Source organism: Vanessa atalanta, chromosome 9, assembly GCF_905147765.1.
Source record: "Vanessa atalanta chromosome 9, ilVanAtal1.2, whole genome shotgun sequence".
Classification (NCBI taxonomy): Eukaryota; Metazoa; Arthropoda; class Insecta; order Lepidoptera; family Nymphalidae; genus Vanessa; species Vanessa atalanta.
Window position 1 is genome coordinate 13,051,168 of NC_061879.1, and position 19,307 is coordinate 13,070,474.

General features: G+C 37.0%; 1 protein-coding gene across 3 annotated transcripts in view; it reads right to left on the reverse strand.

The window, feature by feature from the left end:
- The window catches only part of LOC125066155, a 47,586-nt gene extending 28,833 nt beyond the window's left edge, over positions 1–18,753 (reverse strand). For 2 of the 3 annotated variants that reach the window (XM_047674098.1, XM_047674097.1), the window contains exons 1-3: positions 18,182–18,752; positions 17,821–17,878; positions 83–133 (exon numbers count right to left, since the gene is read on the reverse strand). In XM_047674098.1, coding sequence (XP_047530054.1) covers positions 83–133; positions 17,821–17,878; positions 18,182–18,247 — 175 coding nt within the window. In that variant the 5' untranslated portion in view covers positions 18,248–18,752. Of the gene's footprint in view, positions 1–82; positions 134–17,820; positions 17,879–18,181 lie in introns of all 3 variants that reach the window. The other variant, XM_047674099.1, reaches the window with a different exon arrangement.
- Positions 18,754–19,307: the final 554 nt, after the last annotated feature.

Genomic DNA, 19,307 nt, shown 5'->3' on the forward strand with positions numbered 1-19,307 from the left:
AAGTTATATATATCGCATTTTAAATACCAAATGTATTTTGTCTGACAATTAATGGGTTTCTCAGTGAAAAATCTAAACTTACTGATGTCGGTGACGTCATTCCATTTCATGATGACGTCAGCACAGTATTCACCTGAAAGCAAAAAGGTTTGATAAACTGCACATCCAACTGACTTTAATGATGAGTGTTATTCCCATCAGCATATTTTGATAAATTATGTACATTACTTATAGTAATAGTTTTACTTCACTGTTGAGACTGGCTGCCGTGGCCGGAATGGGTCAGAAGGCATCATCACCAACCTAATCCTATCAGTATAGATATATTTCCTGACGAAGGCGCGCCCCACCGCGTTAAATTACTATCGGCGTGCATTAGTATCAGAGAGTGACGCTCATTCTTACATGATGTCTTACTAAGAGACGACTAAGAGTAAAGATAACAAAAAGTACAAATACAATTATATTTGTTAAGTTTATTTTATTAAAACACCGACAATTTAACGTGGAAGGGCGCGCTCTCATAAGGGAATAGATCTAGAACCCCAAAGAGCTTCAATCGCCATCGAATAACATACAACTTCTAGGTTTTTATAATCTAGAAGTTTTAAGTAAGGTTTCCATGATCATGTGATCATGTCTTGCTACACTTGTTTATATTTTTAACGGAAACCAAAATATAGTAAAAATTTAAATGTAGACATGTTTTATGATGAACGCTTTTGTAACAAAAGTTAAGGTGACATTAGTTTTGCGATTCGTCCATTAATGTTTAGTCGGGATATTTTTATGCTTAAGTATCAATGCATTTTTTTTTTTAAATAGGTAGGCGAACGGCCAAGTTGATCATCTGAGGTTAAGTAGTGAATTCCAGCTATACCATTTACTTGCATCGCCAAAGCGCCAGCATCGTTAGGAGCTAAGATGTATTCCATGTTCCTGTAGATACATTGGCTCACTGAATCTTCAAACCGGAACACAACAATATTGAACACATAAATACTGCTGTTTGGCGATAGAATATAAGATAAGTGAGTACTACCCTATGGAGCTTGCACGAAGCCCTAATTAGCTAAATTACATGCGCACTCAAGAACTTTTTAGCTAAAATTAACAAAGCGCACACCCCGATTTGATAAGACATAATAATTGAGCTAAATTCACTCTTATTACAAACATGTATTTGGTGGTAGCAAAGCGGTAGCGGTATTTGTCATTTAATGTTTTTATATCTATATAACATCCGAATTGTTTGATTTATTTTGAGTTTGAGGAAGGTAAGGGTTATCACTTGACAGTATTGCATTCAAACGAGTATCAAACTAAATAGTTAAGCTTTATGAACTGTTTCTAATTGTATAAAATATTTTTAGGATGACGGTGAATTGTATTCGCGCTAAAACGAAGCGCGTCGCTGGAATAACATAATCCATTGCTAAAGATTCGAGCAGATACGGGTGGCGCTAACTTTCATCGCATTCATTTTACTATACTACGTCGTTTATCTCGTCAACTTTATCATTATATATTGTTATTCTAATTTCTGGTATCTTAGATAAAAAAGTAAACTAATTCATGACAAATTGTTTTCAATCGTCTTATCCTTGTCACTCTTATCACGATAGTCGTGTTACGATACAGTTGATTAACATTTGGCTGAATGCTTGAAAGCAGATAGAATTACAGGCGCCTGATGCCTGTGAAGCGACGAACTAAGCGCTCAATTTTCTGAAATATCTCTGAAATGTACTTCATAATAATTATGAAAAACTCTATTCCCATTATGTATCAAGTTGAACAATAACGAAAGAAAATTTAAAACAGGCCGGAATCGAGACGTAAAATCTTTTCTATAACACGACTCTTCCATTACGATATTAACACATAATGTTGTTCTCGTGAGAGTTTGAATATTGACAATGACTTCTTTAATCGTAATGAGATGTTATTGAAAAGAATTGGAACTGAAAAAGTGTTATACGTTGAACGCAGTGGTCGGTATGTTAACTGCCGATGCACACGCAAATACACGACGCCACCCCCCCCCCCCCTCGGCCCGCTCCCGTCGACCCCCTCGCCGCTCCTCACGCAGCGGCCGTGATGACTTCAATTAAGCATAGCGCCGCGAGTCGCGACTCTCAATACCTTTAAAAATTGTAATTCGTGACCTATTTATATACGGCTATTCGCTATCTCGATGACTTAAGGACCCTGTGAAAGTGTCCCTCATCGGGTTTTGGAAGCGAGTCAAATAGAAACGTCGCCCTTTATTAAATCTAGTTATTAGAGATTAGGCGATGTGAAAGGTGGCAATAATTACGCAGTAAATAAGGTTGAGGCGAGAAGAGGCGATACGGGCGTCGGCCTAGTTTCTACTGAATGAATTATTCTAATTGGCACGGGAGAGAGGAGAGCGGGGCGAGACGGCCCTCTGGTTGAGACTTCTGTTCAGTTGGTTGTTGACTCTTATCAAATCGATGATAACTAATAAGGTCACTTAAAAATTCTCAATAAAATTATTCAAATTTTTGGTATCTTGTGCGGCAGCTCCTGTCGCCTATTGACTAAAACCCGACAAATATTCGCATTTAGACGAACGTCGCTTTCTGTAATTCGAAACGAAACGTATCTAATATTACTTATAATTTAAATAAAATTATTAGATGGTAATTGTAACTTTGTTTATAGAGACACGATCTCTCTTCGAGTACATCGGCTACAGACACGGATAGTAAAATTATAATAATAGAATAATAAATAACGAAGGTGTTTGAGTTTGTTCGCGGTGGCTCGACACGCGACGCGCCTTGCAACGTGTCACACTATCTCGCTATCGTAGTGATTGTATTGTTATCGCTCCGTGAACTATAACAGTTTCAATTCAAAGGTTGTTGCCATCTGCTCTTGCTGCGTTCAGCTTGCGTCGGGCGACGCCGACGTGCGATACGGCGCCCGTTAATATTATTAAAGCTGGCTTCAAAATCGACCTCGAGAGGAATTCATTTATTTCAAGTTTCAGGAAAAGAAATATCATAATATTATATATGGGTTATAAAAACATGCTTCTACATACATGTTTATAATATCGACAGAGAGCGCACAGCTCGCAAATAAACAATTAATTATACTGACCATAACAAGTGTAATCTCTATAGATTACTAATAAATAAACGACAATCGTATGTAGACAAGAATATGAATATCTATTAGAGATATAGTTTTTCTTTAATTGTATATTAAAACTAAATATATACATTAAACTAAAACTATTAAATATATATAAAGTAAATATCTTTATGTCCTATATATTAATTCAAAATAATTGAATTATGAAATAGCTTGAATAACTGTAAGATTATAACTGATTATTATTGTCAAATACAAATCGATAAATTAACAACAAATTCTAATTGCCGGTATTTAGATAAGTATGTTGCGGAAGTTCTAGTTTGATTTTGATAATTCTGTTAGATTTCGAGAGCAGTAGGGAGCGAGCCGGCAACGTGCGGGCGTCAGCGGCGCGGGGGGGCGGCGTGCGGTAACCTTCGCGACCCGCTTTCGGCGAGGGTGAACGCCCGCGCTCCTCGCCCTCGCCTAGACTAGCTCTGAGCTATGGCCTATGCCTAGCTTATGAGCTGGCCTCGCGTAATCGTCTCGAACTGACGGTGCTCGTGTTTATGTTTACTTTTAGATTATTTTAATAGAACAGTCATCGGATCGCCAACGGAACTGGCGATATATTGCTCTGTTAAATGATCGTGACAGACATCCACAATCTGAAATGCGACTTGGAGCCCGTCAGTCCGGGCGCATAATGCTTTACTTCCTGACGCTAACAACGCTAAACTACATTCTAAGAGCTTGAGACGTTCGTTCAACAGTTCATTATAATTATACAGACATTTGCGAAATATTGCAGCAAAACTTATTTATGAATTGACTTGACTATACTGAACAGAGAAAACTGATTTGAAATGTTTTCTAACGAAGACCCTAACTGGCCTAACTGTTATGAAAAATACATGATTGAAATGAATGAAATAATGATGGAATTTGAAAGCCGCTAAATATGTACTTTAAGATATAGATACCGCCAGTGAACCGTCTTGTTCACGTTTACGTTGTGCGTAACATGAATATTGTAAAATTTCACTTTGTACAAAATCTTCCAAAGTCGTACATGACGGCTGACGTCACGCCGCGGCCAACGCCGCAGTCCGCGGAGCGACAACGACTTATCGAAACATGCAAATCGATCGAGAATTCGAGATAAATCATATTCCCCGGGGGACGCTAAACGCGTGCTGTAGCTATCGTGATGCAATTTAAGCTATTGGAGGTAAGTCGTGACGGAGAAATTGTCGACAATCTCCCCGGGGAGACCGTAGCGAATATGTCGTGGCATTCGATTATGTCGCCATTTTCAATTCATTCGTTCTTGACACATGTTGCAGCTCGCATCGACAAAATTGTAATATTGCGAAAAACATGTTCGTTTAAAAAATATTAGCGTTTGAAAAAATGTACTGGTACTTGAAATAAAGTTAGCGGTAAAACGTCATTAATCCATGATAAATTGTATTAAAAAATAAATAATAGTAATAACTTAACTCGGCACTAATTTAATGTAATTATACCATATATAATTTATATGTAATTTACTAATGTAATGTGGTTGTAGGACTTTGAGCAGCTCGTCTGGGTAGGCTCCTCATAGATATTGTACCGTCAAGCAGCAATAATTTTTGTGTTGTTGTGTTCCGGTTTGAAGGATGTGGGCCAGGGTAACTAGTAGCACAAGGGGCAAAACATCTTCTACTTTAAGGTTCGAGGCGCATTGGCTATTTTATTATGTCTATGGGCGGCCTATATCCCCGTTCTGTTTCATAAAAAAAGTACCTAGAATGTTTTTTTTTCTCTTAAAAAGTTTAGTAAGATTTTTTAATATTTTTGTAATTATTTATATTGTCTTGTTATTAGATTTTAATGATACACGGAGCGTTTCCTGTAAGTGACTTTGCATTTTAGATTTGTATTTTTTTAAATTCCTTTATGTGTAATTGTGAAATGTTAAGATGTTTAAGAAAACATTCTTTAAAAATAATACACTTAATATGAATACAACTTATGGGTCATTTCGAAATCAATAAAGATTATGAGACTCTTGAAAATAAATAATATTAAATTTAATGTTGAGCTTAAAAATTAGCCTATCTTTTAATTCCTATCGAACTGTTATCAAGTGCTTATACGTTCATTGATATATTTGTAGTCATTTAAATTCACATACATACAGGAAACTAGATATAATTAATTATTCAGTCGCCGAATATTTAATAACTTTCATAAATTTATAGTTCTATTTTCATTGTTATATTGTGTCAGCCGTGCGCAAGCGACAGTTCAAATTACTCGAGCCGGTCCACTGTCGGCTAGTCTACAGGCAATAACTTTGACAGGGCTTAAAATTGAAATATCAATAATATCGTTGGTTTAACAATAGCCGATTATCTATGGCACACTTTGACACTTTGCGGTATTAGGCAAGACGCAGATAACGATGTGGGTCAATAACCTCGCGATCAGAATGCGATAACCAGCTGTTGTGCTTTTTTGTCGTTTTTCTGTACGTTAAGAGTCGTCAAAAATATAAACCGGTAGCATACTGACCTTAACGACTTTGAAAAAAAAAGTGTTACTGTGAGATATTTTTTAGGAAATATTTAAGAAATAATATATACCACAACAATAAACAATAAAACAAATTCTTGACGAACCGATCAGATATATTGGACATGAATTTTTTATAGACGAATGGTAGCTTTACTAAGTCAGTGCGCGAGGGCGCAATATTATCTCAGTATCTATCGTTTGTAAAAATATTTTGATATCACGTACAGGAAGTTACGTTATATTTAAAATACATAATTCAGAAACTCTAACTAGCCATTAAGTATATCACGATTTAATAAATAAAACACAATTTTTTATCGCAAAAAAAAAATATCTGGCATAAATATTACATAAAACAGTTGATGTAAATAAAAAAACCCTGCTGAGTTTCTTTCGCCGGTTCACTTCGGGTTGGAAATGTCAAAAATCAAATAAAGTTTAATATTTGTAAATTGATTAGAGATTTTGAATTTATATTTGAGGAATTTGGTTTTCTACAATTTTAAAACCAAAATTATAATTTAATATTTTTGTATTCCTGGATTCAAACAAAACCGGATTGGTCAATTACGTATAGTCGAATCATACGTAGAACGCTAATTAATAGTACTATAATGAGCAAGATAATGACAGCGTGGCACACAGTGATCGATCAGTTGACCAGAACGAGCGACACGACTTAGCGGTTAGAGGTGCGCGAGCGCAGGACTCATAAAAACGACGCTGAAATAAAACAGGCTCCGTCGACCGGTCGGACGCGCCCGCTCTCGTGACATAAGTTATAACAGCAAACGAGAAATGTTGACGGAAATCACGTAGCCATTGTCAGCGATGCTGCTCTTTTTTACTACACACATATCTCCTTAATTCAACGTCGCAAGAACTTTTGCAACAGGCTTTAATGTAGAACGTGAATGGGTCTAAAGGCTCCTGGAAATTGTCCGCAATGGAATTGATAAACGTCTCGAATCTTTATTTAACTTATAAATATATAAATGATTCAAACATGAAGTCGCCGGTTTTTTAAAATGAATAATAAGATTTAAAATAAAAACTCACCCAAATCGATTTAATTTTCACGCAATGTGGTTATCAGTTAGGTTTGATTACAATTCAGTCGAGCCAGCTGACTAATGCGAGGGAGGAGGGGGAGGCAACTGATACACCCGCGCTATTGGTTGCAGGATCGTAATCTTGCACGAATGAGCTGCGCATGCGGCTCTATTTTGCCATAAACGCCAGCCACGTTTTACAATATTTTCTTACATTATTTTTAGGTTAAAAATTATCAACTACTAAGTTAGAAATGTAATAATTGCCAGGATAACTATTAAATAGCTACAAATATAAGAACGAATTGCTCAAAATATAAGCACCAAAATATATTTTTTTTTTTCAAACCTAAGAATTAAATTAAATTAAATTAATTAACTAGAATTATTAAACAAAAGAAACGCAGAATGATCTGTACGCAGTTAATCTTTGAAAATATCAAGTAAAAATCAAGTACACACTTGTGAAATCAGTAGAGCGACGACAATCAACCTAGTCGTTTAGCGGAATGCGTAGCCAACGTTAAAATAAACACCACGTGCGGACACTGTTTCGGGCCTGCTTGCTGATCTTTACTTTACCAACCTCGTTCGATTACAAACTAAATTTATCTCAAGAGTTTTGCAATACAAACATTGAAAATTATCTTTTTTTACTACGCGTGGGAGTGCTGCTCCATACCTTAACAACAGAAATATGTCAAATTGAGGTGTTTTAATGCGCAGTGTTGACGTTCGTTACAAAACATAATTCCCGGATACCTCACGTCTGTGTAATCATTGTTACTACTGGATAGTAAGCCGATAGTTTTTGCGGCTGACTTCAGAGAATCGCGAGCATGTGTCTCTTTCTGACTAATCTTCGGTCGGTGTATTCGAGTGCGGGAGTGGTTTTTGCGGCGACCGTCGCCTGTCGCGCCATGTTGGGAAGCGAGGGCAGGGGGCCCATTCACTGTGCAATTGCCAATTGATGGGATGAAATGCAATTCACAGACGCTAGGGCTGTCTAAACCCAATCGAACAAAAATTGTTTTTATCATTTGCTGTTAAATAAAAACACAATAACGAAATATATTCGAGCCTCCTGCAGAATATGAATATCTCTCAAACGATAAATAAGCGTATGACACATTAACGAGGAATTTATTAGAATCGAGTAGACAGCCTTTATCTGCTAACCTCGCTCGTGTGCTTCGGGGAATCGGCTCTAATTAATTTATCCACTTTTGGCAAGATGTTTAATTCATTTCACTTGCGATGGACGACGACGTCGAACAGTCATTGTTGTATTTATTTTTACTAAGTCTTCGTGTCTTTAAAATATTTAAATCTTAAAATGTGGCGAGAAAATAAATGAACATAATCGTATGACAGAAATGGAACCTAATTGTGATTGTAAACGTAATTAAAGGAGTCACTTATTTCAATCGGGTAAATTTCATTAAAGTTTTACATATTTATATATCCGCAATGAATTTAATTTTAATATAAGCGATTAATTCCTACAAAACATATTACTCTGTAAATGAGTACTTATCTATTTTAGCACAGATTTGAATCTCTCGATGAGACCATCTTGATTAAGTAAAGATATAGTAAAAATACTTTGTTACACAATATTCAAGGCTGACACTGTGGAAGGACAAAAGTCAATTTACGCTGTATATCGTGTTTTATAGGACTCGTAACTCTCAACTGATCGCGAAACTAAATTCCATTTAAGTTAAGTTGTTCTTTAACGTTGGGTTTACCGTTCGCTGTTACGGTGAAATAGATTACACGAAATCTAAGTTTACTTCAATACGCTTATAAAAAGGCGAAAGTAAAACACAAACCACTAAGTAAGAGATGGGCCGAGTATGGATCGAAGCGAATATGTAATTCGGTCGAACATTCGGTGAAAATTATGAATTCGGCCGAAGTTCGGTTCAATTTAGCCGCGCTTTCTCTTGAGCACAGGTTGATTCACAAGTAAACCTTAACTTACAATGTAATACACTGTTAATTATATTCTTCTTCTTCTCTGATATATGATATCATATAAAGGGTTATTAGTAATGACAGTACTTTTTTCTTGCACCCAATGTTCGGTATTTGCATCGAATGTTCGGCGGCCAAAATCTAAATGTAAAACGAATTTCGGCCCATCAATACTGTGTTTTTTTTATTCACCAAATTCTATATTTAATATGTTTATTGAAAAATCTACCACCGGTGCGATAAAATAACATTTATTTAGTAGGTAAAATCCTTTTTTTTTTTAGATATATATTTTCCTATTAACGGATCCTTGTTCTTTTTTCTGATAAGATGAAACGTCACAATTCACGAAATTTCGACATGACCGGAGAGATCAGGCACTGGACCAACGGCATCGTGTGCGTTTCGAGGCACGGAAATGTACGTAGATCGATTTCCTAACAAGTTGCTGCTGGGAACCTTCATATCCGAATATGCTAGTGAAACAGTGTAAGAAACAGTTTTTTTTTATGTATGTAATAGGTAGGTGAATCAGCAAATGGGACTCCTAATGTTTATTGGTCACCACCGCCCATAGACATTCACGCTGTTTGAAATATTAACCATCCCATATTTCGCCAACGAGCCACCAACCTTGGGAACTAAGATGTTACGACCCTTGTGCCTGTAGTTACACTGGCTCACTCACCCTTCAAACCGGAATACAACAACACCAAGTATTGCTGCTTGGCGACAGAACATCTGATGAGTGGTGGTTCCTACGTAAGGATTGGTAACGTAAATCTGAGAGAGTAGGAATACAAACTTGAGCAACTTATAGTGACAATTGCAAAGACTCCACACCACAAAACATAAAAAAAACCACCGTGTAATATAAAAGTAACGCGTCATTTTCTTTATTGCTACTTTTTCAATGGAGCTCGTGAAATAGCGACAATAGGATTGTATTAGTCACCAGCGCATTACACTAACGAACCTAAGCTTTAAACTACAGGAATACTAAGTAAAACTCCGTGTTTCAATAAATCATGACTTGTATAATTATAATGTGCTCCTTTGTAATACAGTCGAGCGATAACATGTTAACTAGAATTAATGCTTTTTTTATTCGTATTCGTTAATATAACGGTTCGAAGGACAGGACTCGACATGTCTCGACCTGCTTTGCAACAGATGATGCAATCAAAACGTTCAATTAATTTAATACATTAATAGCGTAGCCCTATTCGGCGGTAGCAAACATCTATAAAATCATCTTTATAATATCTCCTACATGTGTAACGTAGAAATAAGTAATGTTATAAATTAAATATTTCTCTATCTGAGCTAAACTTAACAATTCTTCGAGATCGAGGGATTGACGTCAATTTGACAAAAATAGCCTCATGTGTGTGTGTATTATATGAACTGACAAACTCGTAGTATTTGCCTACTCTTGTTAACTGAAGCATTACTTTGAAACATTAGTAATCGGAGTAATTACTCTTTAATGTTTAGTAACTTTGTTGTTTTGATATTTGACGAGAACTATGTATCAATCAATCCACCACGTATTAGTAAATCCATAAGTGGGAACATTTCTCGAGCAGTTATAAACCCTTGCATTCAAAAAAAAAAAAAATGCATATATTATTTAGTGTTAGATGTGAACGTTACGTTTAATATTGAAACAGGAAAACGATAAAGAGTACAATATTGAAAGATTGCAAATTTTATTATAAATTATTTATGACGTTAAACGTCAACGTAAGTATACATTTATTATATATTTTTATCTTTTTTATTATTTAATGAATCAAAAAATGAACTCTTGCTGTAAGATATAAGTATTTAAAATGAATATAAAACTATTTTACATTATTAATAATTCCATAAAATTTTGTTTAGACGTCAAATGACAATAATCCCTGTTAGTGTGAGTTCTACCAGCTCTAAGTACGAGTAGCATTAGCATTAGCAGCCCGTAAATGTCCCACTGCTGGGATAAAGGCCTCCTCTCCCTTTGAGGAGAAGGTTTGGAGCATATTCCACCACGCTGCTCCAATGCGGGTTGGCGGAATACACATGTGGCAGAATTTCGTTGAAATTAGACACATGCAGGTTTCCTCACGATGTTTTCCTTCACCGCCGAGCACGAGATGAATTATAAACACAAATTAAGCACATGAAAATTCAGTGGTGCCTGCCTGGGTTTGAACCCGAAATCATCGGTTAAGATGCACGCGTTCTAGCCACTGGTGGTCTAAGTACGAGTAATTAATCGCAATAATCTTATACATAATTAAAGATGACAAGTACATTTTAACTGCAGTGACTCCCTACATTTTAAGCTTTAGGTAAATTGAAATCTAAGGCGGTAAGGAGTTTACGTCGCGTATATTAATGATAGAAAATTAATATTTGTTGAAGCTTTGTGCGCGGCGCCGGCGTCTGGTCTCGTACCATGATGGAAGATATCGCCTTTGTACGACTGGCGACGTTATTCATGGCACAACTACTTTACAGCGTGTCAAATATTGTCTTTAGTTTGTGTGACAGCCGGGCCTCGCACTACGGCGCGGCGCCGCCATTCCTCCACAGTCCGCACCTCTGATGGATTCACAATGCTTTTTATAAACGAAACATATATATAACGGTACTTTAGCAATTTCATTTCACGTCTAGTAAATGTTTTAACGGACAGGTTGACACAACAAAGCCACCTGATTCGAAGCAACGAAACTTATAAAATAGAGAAAATGTTGCTCTAGTGTTGATAAGCCAATTCAACAATTTCCGCCATTACGAGTAAAGTGCTGTACTACTATGTATGGCAACTGTATAATAATCACTATTTGCATTAGTCGAGGTCCTAATAATCTTTAATGTACGTAGCGCTGACAATAACCGCCTGTTATGTGTCAAACCACATCAATCACACGAACACTTCCTGACGTAGCCAGCCTCGCCCGCAAAGATGTTGGCTGATTCAAGATAATAAGTTATTCGTGATATTCGTGAACTTCTAATGATAATGGCCGAAGCAGAAAGTCAAATTTAACTCTTTAGTTTGATCACTTCCCGCTACTTTACACTGAATTGTATATTAGTTTCACTTTCATATACATATATACTGATCGAATATGATTTGGGAATAACACGTATATTCGCAAGCGTGCTTAACATGATATATGTATCTTTATACAATTCATACTGTAAGTTTTGTTTTGTATAACATTAAGTAATAAATAATAATTCTTTAAGTATTGAGCTCACTCCTTGTCTGTGTTATTATCACGATTTTATTACCTATGTGACGATTTAAGACGATTTGTATAGAGATCGATATAATTCGTGGAAAATTTAGTCATCGAAGCGTAGTGCACAAAATGTCCCTTAGAATACATCGTGTCATAAGCGCATGAGTAAGCTTGCCAGCTGCGCCTGCGGCGCAGACAGCGCGACGACACCTATTGATAAGTACATGTTACATGGCTTTCTTGAACAATCAATAGCCGTCGATACTCGAATAATGCGGTATACTGACTATGTGGCGTCGGCGGCCGTCGCCGCGGCCACGTATGACCGTGGCGCGCCGCGTAGGTAGTGAGATTCGAGAACACCGGCCGTGCATGATTTAACCTAGACCTTGACTTTAGTTTGACTTTGATGATAATGTAATCGCTTCGAGAGTGAGACCGCGTGGAAATTACATTTTTACAATGAAATGTTATTTACATGACCTGTATGTTTACGATTGAAGAGAGAAATACATTCGTTACTATCAGATTGCATTTATACCGCCTCGTACTTAACTATTGCCTACCGTTGGTTACTTTTAATAGTTACACGATTTTGTTTGAATGAAAATATTTGTCAACGTGTGGACGTGAACGCAATAACCGGAGGATTGATATTGCATTTCACATTCGACGATGCATTATAAGACTTATTATTGGAAAGCCGTTATTCTCAAATCGACGGACCATGTTTTTTTTTCACACGTGTGTCCTTGGAATGTTATAATTAATATCGTTAATCTCGCATATCACTTCTCATTTGAAGATCGGTGTTCTGCATTGAATTTTTTTATGATATACGACGAGTTTTTTTACGGAATAGCTCTACATTAGTCGAATCGATAATAGCTCTGATGCTTGATAAAACATAGTGAGACAAAATATTGAACGTTTTATTTATATACATAGTAAAACGTAAACGATAATAAATGCAATTTGTATCATAAGTTACAAATAAAACAGGAAAAAACGTTACCGTAATGACAACGGCGCTGCCTTGATATACTTGGGTCTACAAAACATTTGAAATCATATGTATATGCTAACATGATATATGTATAGCATGTAATATTGATTGTGTCAATTCCAAAGTATTAAAGCGCTCAGATTTGTTGAAACGGCGTTTTTAGATAACGGCTACGTGTATATTATATTGATTTTGCCAGCTACGTCGGAATTGAAGTTACAGATGGGTTTTTAGGAAAGGTGTCAGAATCCGATGTGTGGGAAGTAAACAGATAAGCTAGAAGCATCATCCGTCTCGCGCTGCGGCTCGGTAGCCGACTGCCATGCCGAGCACAACCACACATTTGAAACAGTATAACAGACATGCGTCGACGACTCTAGAAATTTCCTTCTGCATGCTAATTCGGAAATTAACGACCATTGAAGCCCTGCATAACACGCAAGATTATAAAATGTATTTATTACAATGATTACGTCACTTTGAGTCGAGCTTTTTGTGTATTTTCTTAAATAAATAATAAAATACACAATAGTTGTCTAATGTATTTGCACAGGTGTGTCAGAGCTCGGTGCGGCTCTCGGTGTCGAGACGCGAGCCAAACCTCTATCGATTCTCTTCAAAGCGGACTGTTTGCATAGAAAAGTTGTCACTCATTCTTACCGATGAGCGATAACATGTCCATGTCTAAGGTTTTCATGACGATTGTGCGACCAGAGTAACGTGGAAAACACGACCTTGAACACATCATTATGAGTTGCTATCTATTGGATTTAAATTGAACTCTCAATATTACTTTATGAATATGAAAGGCGGAAGGGATTATTTAATATCAAACACATATATTACGTATGAAATTAATATCAAACAAACAGCGCGTCCATGGATTACTATATGTTGCTCCGTGGAAATGTCAATATCACATGCTGATATAAATTTCAAATATTTTTTTAAGGTCTTTATTTAGGCTTCGTGTTTCGCGTCCAATTTATACGGCGCCGCAGCCTCACCGACGCCGCGCCGAAATTCCACGATAAACAAATAAAAACCGAGTACGTGTCGCGTTCGTGTTTCATCGATACTGCTGTTACTCCACTACTTGTGGTACACTGAAGCTCGAGCAGCGGTTTGAGGTGACGTTTATATTATTTCATACTCAATCGTCTCTATTATTAACCCTCTGTGATATCTTAATTATTTAATAATAGAGTGTACTTGCCCTCCCGCCGATTGAAACAAGATTTTCTTTACATTGATACTTAAATAATAATAATTAACACTCTGTCAGTTTAATGGTAACCTCGAGATGTCATTCGGTAATGGTGTACACAACATTGTACAAGATTCATTATTAGTTTATTGCTTGTTAAGTACAGGGGCGACATAGTACTGGTTATATTGCTCTATTGCATCCCCGATTCGCTATTCATTGCGGGGCTCTCGGTTCACATGGCGCGGCGGTGCGGCTGCGGCGGCATGTACACGTAGCATTAACGTGTAACGTATGGCACGCAGCTGTCTGCGAACTTGAGACCATGATAATCATATAAAATTTAAATATGAGAAGCTGCAACAATTTGAAATTTCACTATGAAACATTCAATGAAAATCAAATTAAAAAATCCAAATTAAAGTAAATAAAGACTTTTATGCTGAACAGCGTGTACTTTTATTGAAAAAAAAAAACCTAGTTCAAGCTAAATATAATCCGCTTTCTTACTCAAATATCTTGTTGAAAATTAAAAAAAATATTTGAGGAGGAAGTCGTTCGCGTAATTGTATCATCCTTTCTCACGCAACACGTATCAGATATCACGAGATATATTTAAAGCACATAAACGAAGTTCTGGAGAAGTCGCAGAACGTTACTGGTGTGTTCTGTGATTTATCTGTAGCGTCTGCCTGTAAGACACGAGACGATTTTATACACACTAAAGTATCGCAGCGTAGAAGAGAAGCTCGTAATCGCATTGCTTCATACGTCAGTCAAAGAATTCAACAAGTCTATACATCGGATACCTTCGGAGTATGTATTCAGTACAGGCACTCGACGAAGGTACACATGTAGAAAGGTGCATATGATACATCTTTGATGTTTAAACACGTTTAGAGCTTATATAATTATAACAGGGGAAAATATATATGATAGTATAAATAAATCACTTAGTAATTTAGGTTTAAACGCCAATACATTCAAAATGTAACCTCGGAGTACCAAATACGATACGAACATAGATAGTATCTTTGAATACCGTAAATATTATTATAAAAAATGGCTTATAAGTTTTAGTCGTGTCGAGGAGGCGTGGATGAAGTCGGAGTTCGACTTAATTTGAATTCGTATCTCCTCTAAACCTTGCAGAAATCCTCGGTTGATGTTTATAAATAATATGCAAATAGAAAAACCGAGACACGACTCTCGATTTTAAACTGCTCGATAGGAATGCCATAGTTTATTACGTTGGCGTAAGAACTGCATTAAAAAACTGTTATGGCTAACTATAAACTTGGAGCTCGAGACACCCACGCGGATATTTTTAACTATGTAGGGGTACAAAATGGTTGCATCAGTATATATTTAATTATGACATTTTAATAACAACTCTGAGACAATATATTCTAAAATTATAAATGCGAAAGTAACTCTGCCTGCCAGTCTTTTCTTTTTCCCGGCCAAACTAAGCCGATTTGATGAAATTTGGTATGAATTAAGATTACTTTTTACTTAGACTCTAAGATTACTTTTTACGCCTAATAGCAGACGACCGACCAAGTAGTGTTTTATAAAAGCGAGAAGTAAATATGTCCTTTTGACTGACAACTTAAAGGAGACCAGCAAAACGCATTACGCAAGTGGAAGCTCACAAAAGTTGCACTCTTTATTCCCTTAATATTCCGGATATCCCTCTATAATCCGAGGGGAAATTATCAGCGCTGGGCCAACTGTGCTATTTGCTGTCGGAAGCACAGGAGTGTAACGCGAACTACTTAGGAAGTAGTGTCACATGGAAACCCAATAAAGTTAATTCGTCCAACCTGGGATGAACAAAGGTACTCAGCATCTACAGCCTTATAAGTAAACTAATAGATCATAGTTTGAGCATAAAGATTAACTACTAACACCAAGTATCGAGCTGAAATGGGCCACCTGACAGTAAGTGGCAATCGTCACTAAGTAGTGTAAATTATTCCTCACAGCCATCGGTACCATGGGTGATACTCGACGCGATATAACCGTGTTGAACGTCAGTCTCTCCTCTGGACCACCTCGGCCATGTATTACATATTAAGTACAATTTAATTGTTATTAATAAAAATATGTCACGATTGATATAAAAAACTATTACATATCAATGCAAATCACGGACTCCTTTCATAAATAACTTAAAAAAAATTGTTAATTTCCCCATAACTTTTCAGTTTTATCACTCAATTATTTAAACGCGTAATTATTGCTTTAAACAACCATATTAACGGAGCCGACGGCTGAAGTAAATGTTAGGGATATAACAATTAGTACAAAATAATAAAATTCTGTGTGTAAATCTTCTTGATCTATAGGCCAGGCCAGTAGTATATAGTATGTAGTGAGAGTAGGGAATATGTTACACGATAATAATATAAACACGCAGATTTACTATATACGTGCCTATGTGAATTTAACTCACCAAATGTAATGGTTGGGCGATTATGTTCTTCAAAATTCAGTGGTCATCCGAGCAAGCGGGTTCCAACCCACAATCATCGACTAAGATTAAGGTGTAGAACATCCAACAAAATGTATATATTCAATTAACCGAAAACTCGTAAGATATTTTGCAAAAATACCGAAATGTATTTATTTGCAAGGTACATATAATAAAATGTACCCATACTTTATCGCACGGCTATACATCATACCTATACTACATTTAATAAATAGGTACTGAGGTGTAAATTGTTCGCGTCGCCAAATAAATTGATCTACTCATTACATCACGTTCAAATTTCACTTCAGCTCGATAATTTCGTCGCTAATGAGACGAGATTTGCGCAAACGAAAATCAATATAGGTAAGTAGCGATTTATTTTCAATGTAAAAAATAAAAATATATTTTCACAAGTACGAGCAACTCAATAAGAGTAGATATATACATACGCTGTTATAGTTGTTTTATGTAAACGAGTGAATGAAATATTTACATAAATAAACAATTTATTGAAATTCTTAGTGTATTTCTAGCATTTAGTTTAAATTCACGACATAAAAAGTTAAAATGATATTAAATGCGCCAATTTCCGGTTACGAGCTGTCGAAAATTTTAATTAATTATGCCATAGAATACCTATTATATGTTACATACTTAGATATTTATTTTGTATAAGTTCAAGGTCGCGCGTCAAGGTCATACTAGAGAAAACAAAGAACTAGTTCGATATAAATTACCGAATTAAATCATATTACGTACGATTATATTATACTAAGTTTAGCTTTCTGTTGTTAGTCAATTGTAGAAAATCGTATAAACACGACACACTCAGGCCAATTTAAACGTCGGCTGCCTATGAGTTTGTAGTCCGCTCACTAAACCAGTATGCTAATAAGAATCCAATAATAATGTCAGTAACAATTGTAAACTATGCAACCTTGTTTTGTTACTCTTTTTTATTTTGCATAATTTTATTTATTTACAACGCTCGCCGAGCTAAACAGCTCGTCGAACAGGTCACGCGCGATAAGGGTGCGCTAGTATTCATAGAAAGCAATATTGTATGAATATTCATTTCGCGGGGGATATCTTGAACAAATCTACAATCGACAGTGGCCAGTGACAGTCGTCACTAGCCAGCCAGCACACAACGAGTCGGACAGGCGAGAAGAGTTGGGACTCACCGGTGTCGGCACGCTCTGCCTCGTCGTCCGACTCGGTGCCGGAGTCCCGCTCCTCCACCTGCGAATGAAAACAATTCCTCAAACACTAGATCAATCGCTCGGTCGGCCATCACAAACACCGCCACCGAAACGCCGCTTTTTAAGACTTTTCGTACCGAGTATCCATTACTTTCTTTCACCGGTCGGTTCCGACATTAATAAAGTATGAGATCGTAGTGCATTTAGACTAAACGAGAACGTGTCGCGCGGTGTAGAAGCCGGCGATCGTTCCGCTCCTTTGTTCTCGCGAGCGAGGCGGCCATTTTCTGGTGGCGGTGTGACCTTCACGGCGCAAAGCCGGCTGGGACGTGCCGACACCCACCTTCTCGGAAACGTTCTCCTCATTCAACGAATGCGTTCGTAGCTTATGAGTCAGGAATTTGAGCATTATTGAGCCTCGGCTCGCCCTGATCGTCCTCCACGGCACTCACTCGCGCTGCGACCCCGGCGGCCGCTCACCGGTCTCGCGATACAATTTCGACACGAACTGTTGCGATCTAGACGCCGTCACGCCTATGGCGAACGTTCCAAAAACATTTTAAACCTCAATAACATATCCGCATATCACAGCCACAGCGAACACCCGACCGCCTTCCTCGAACGCCGGACTACTACTAGTTTAGTTAGAGTAGCCTTGCGTACGACGCAGTCAGCTGAAGTGGGTACGGCTCATTAATACCGAAAGGGCCTAAGATCGAACGCGTTAAATACTCTTGTCTCGGATAATATTTGTCACGGGGGATGTGTAAATTAGCCCGAATAGTTTTTTAAAACACCTCTTATGTCAAAAACTAACTCAAATATTGCGTAAATCGTTTTCAAGTGCCACTCGAAATGATCTCGCCCGGCAACCCATTGATGACAAAGAACCGGAACACGCAGAGATCGGACGCGATTGGACAAAACATTACAGAATAGGATCGAAATTTAATGCAATATCTTTCGTCCCTCTCTGACTACTCGAGGCGGGAGGCTCGTCTCGAACAATCGGTGGAGTGTTGTAGCGGAGAAAGAGATAGCGATAGCGACACAGGTTCAAGTTATATAACACCGACTTGATAATATATTGCTGATAAAAAGTTGCGGATGTGAGAAGTGTATGGATATGCCGATAACTCATGTCTTAGTTTTTTATTTTTATTTTGATGTAACAAAATTAACAAACTTATTGGATAATAGATTATTTAAAACAGTTTTATCATAAACTGAAAAATATAATAGTAAAACATCGAACATTTGTAAAATCATTTGATTTCAATATTGCTATTGTTATTTTAATAATTTTACGTTAATGTAGAAGGTGTATATTATTATTAAATACGTTTGGCTTATCTATAAGAATCTTTTTAGACTACATTTACATCAGTTGGCATAATGAATAGCGGCCATATCTGTTCCCTACCTGCGTGCGTGTTCCGAATGTAGCCGAGCAATCCGTCTCTCTCGCA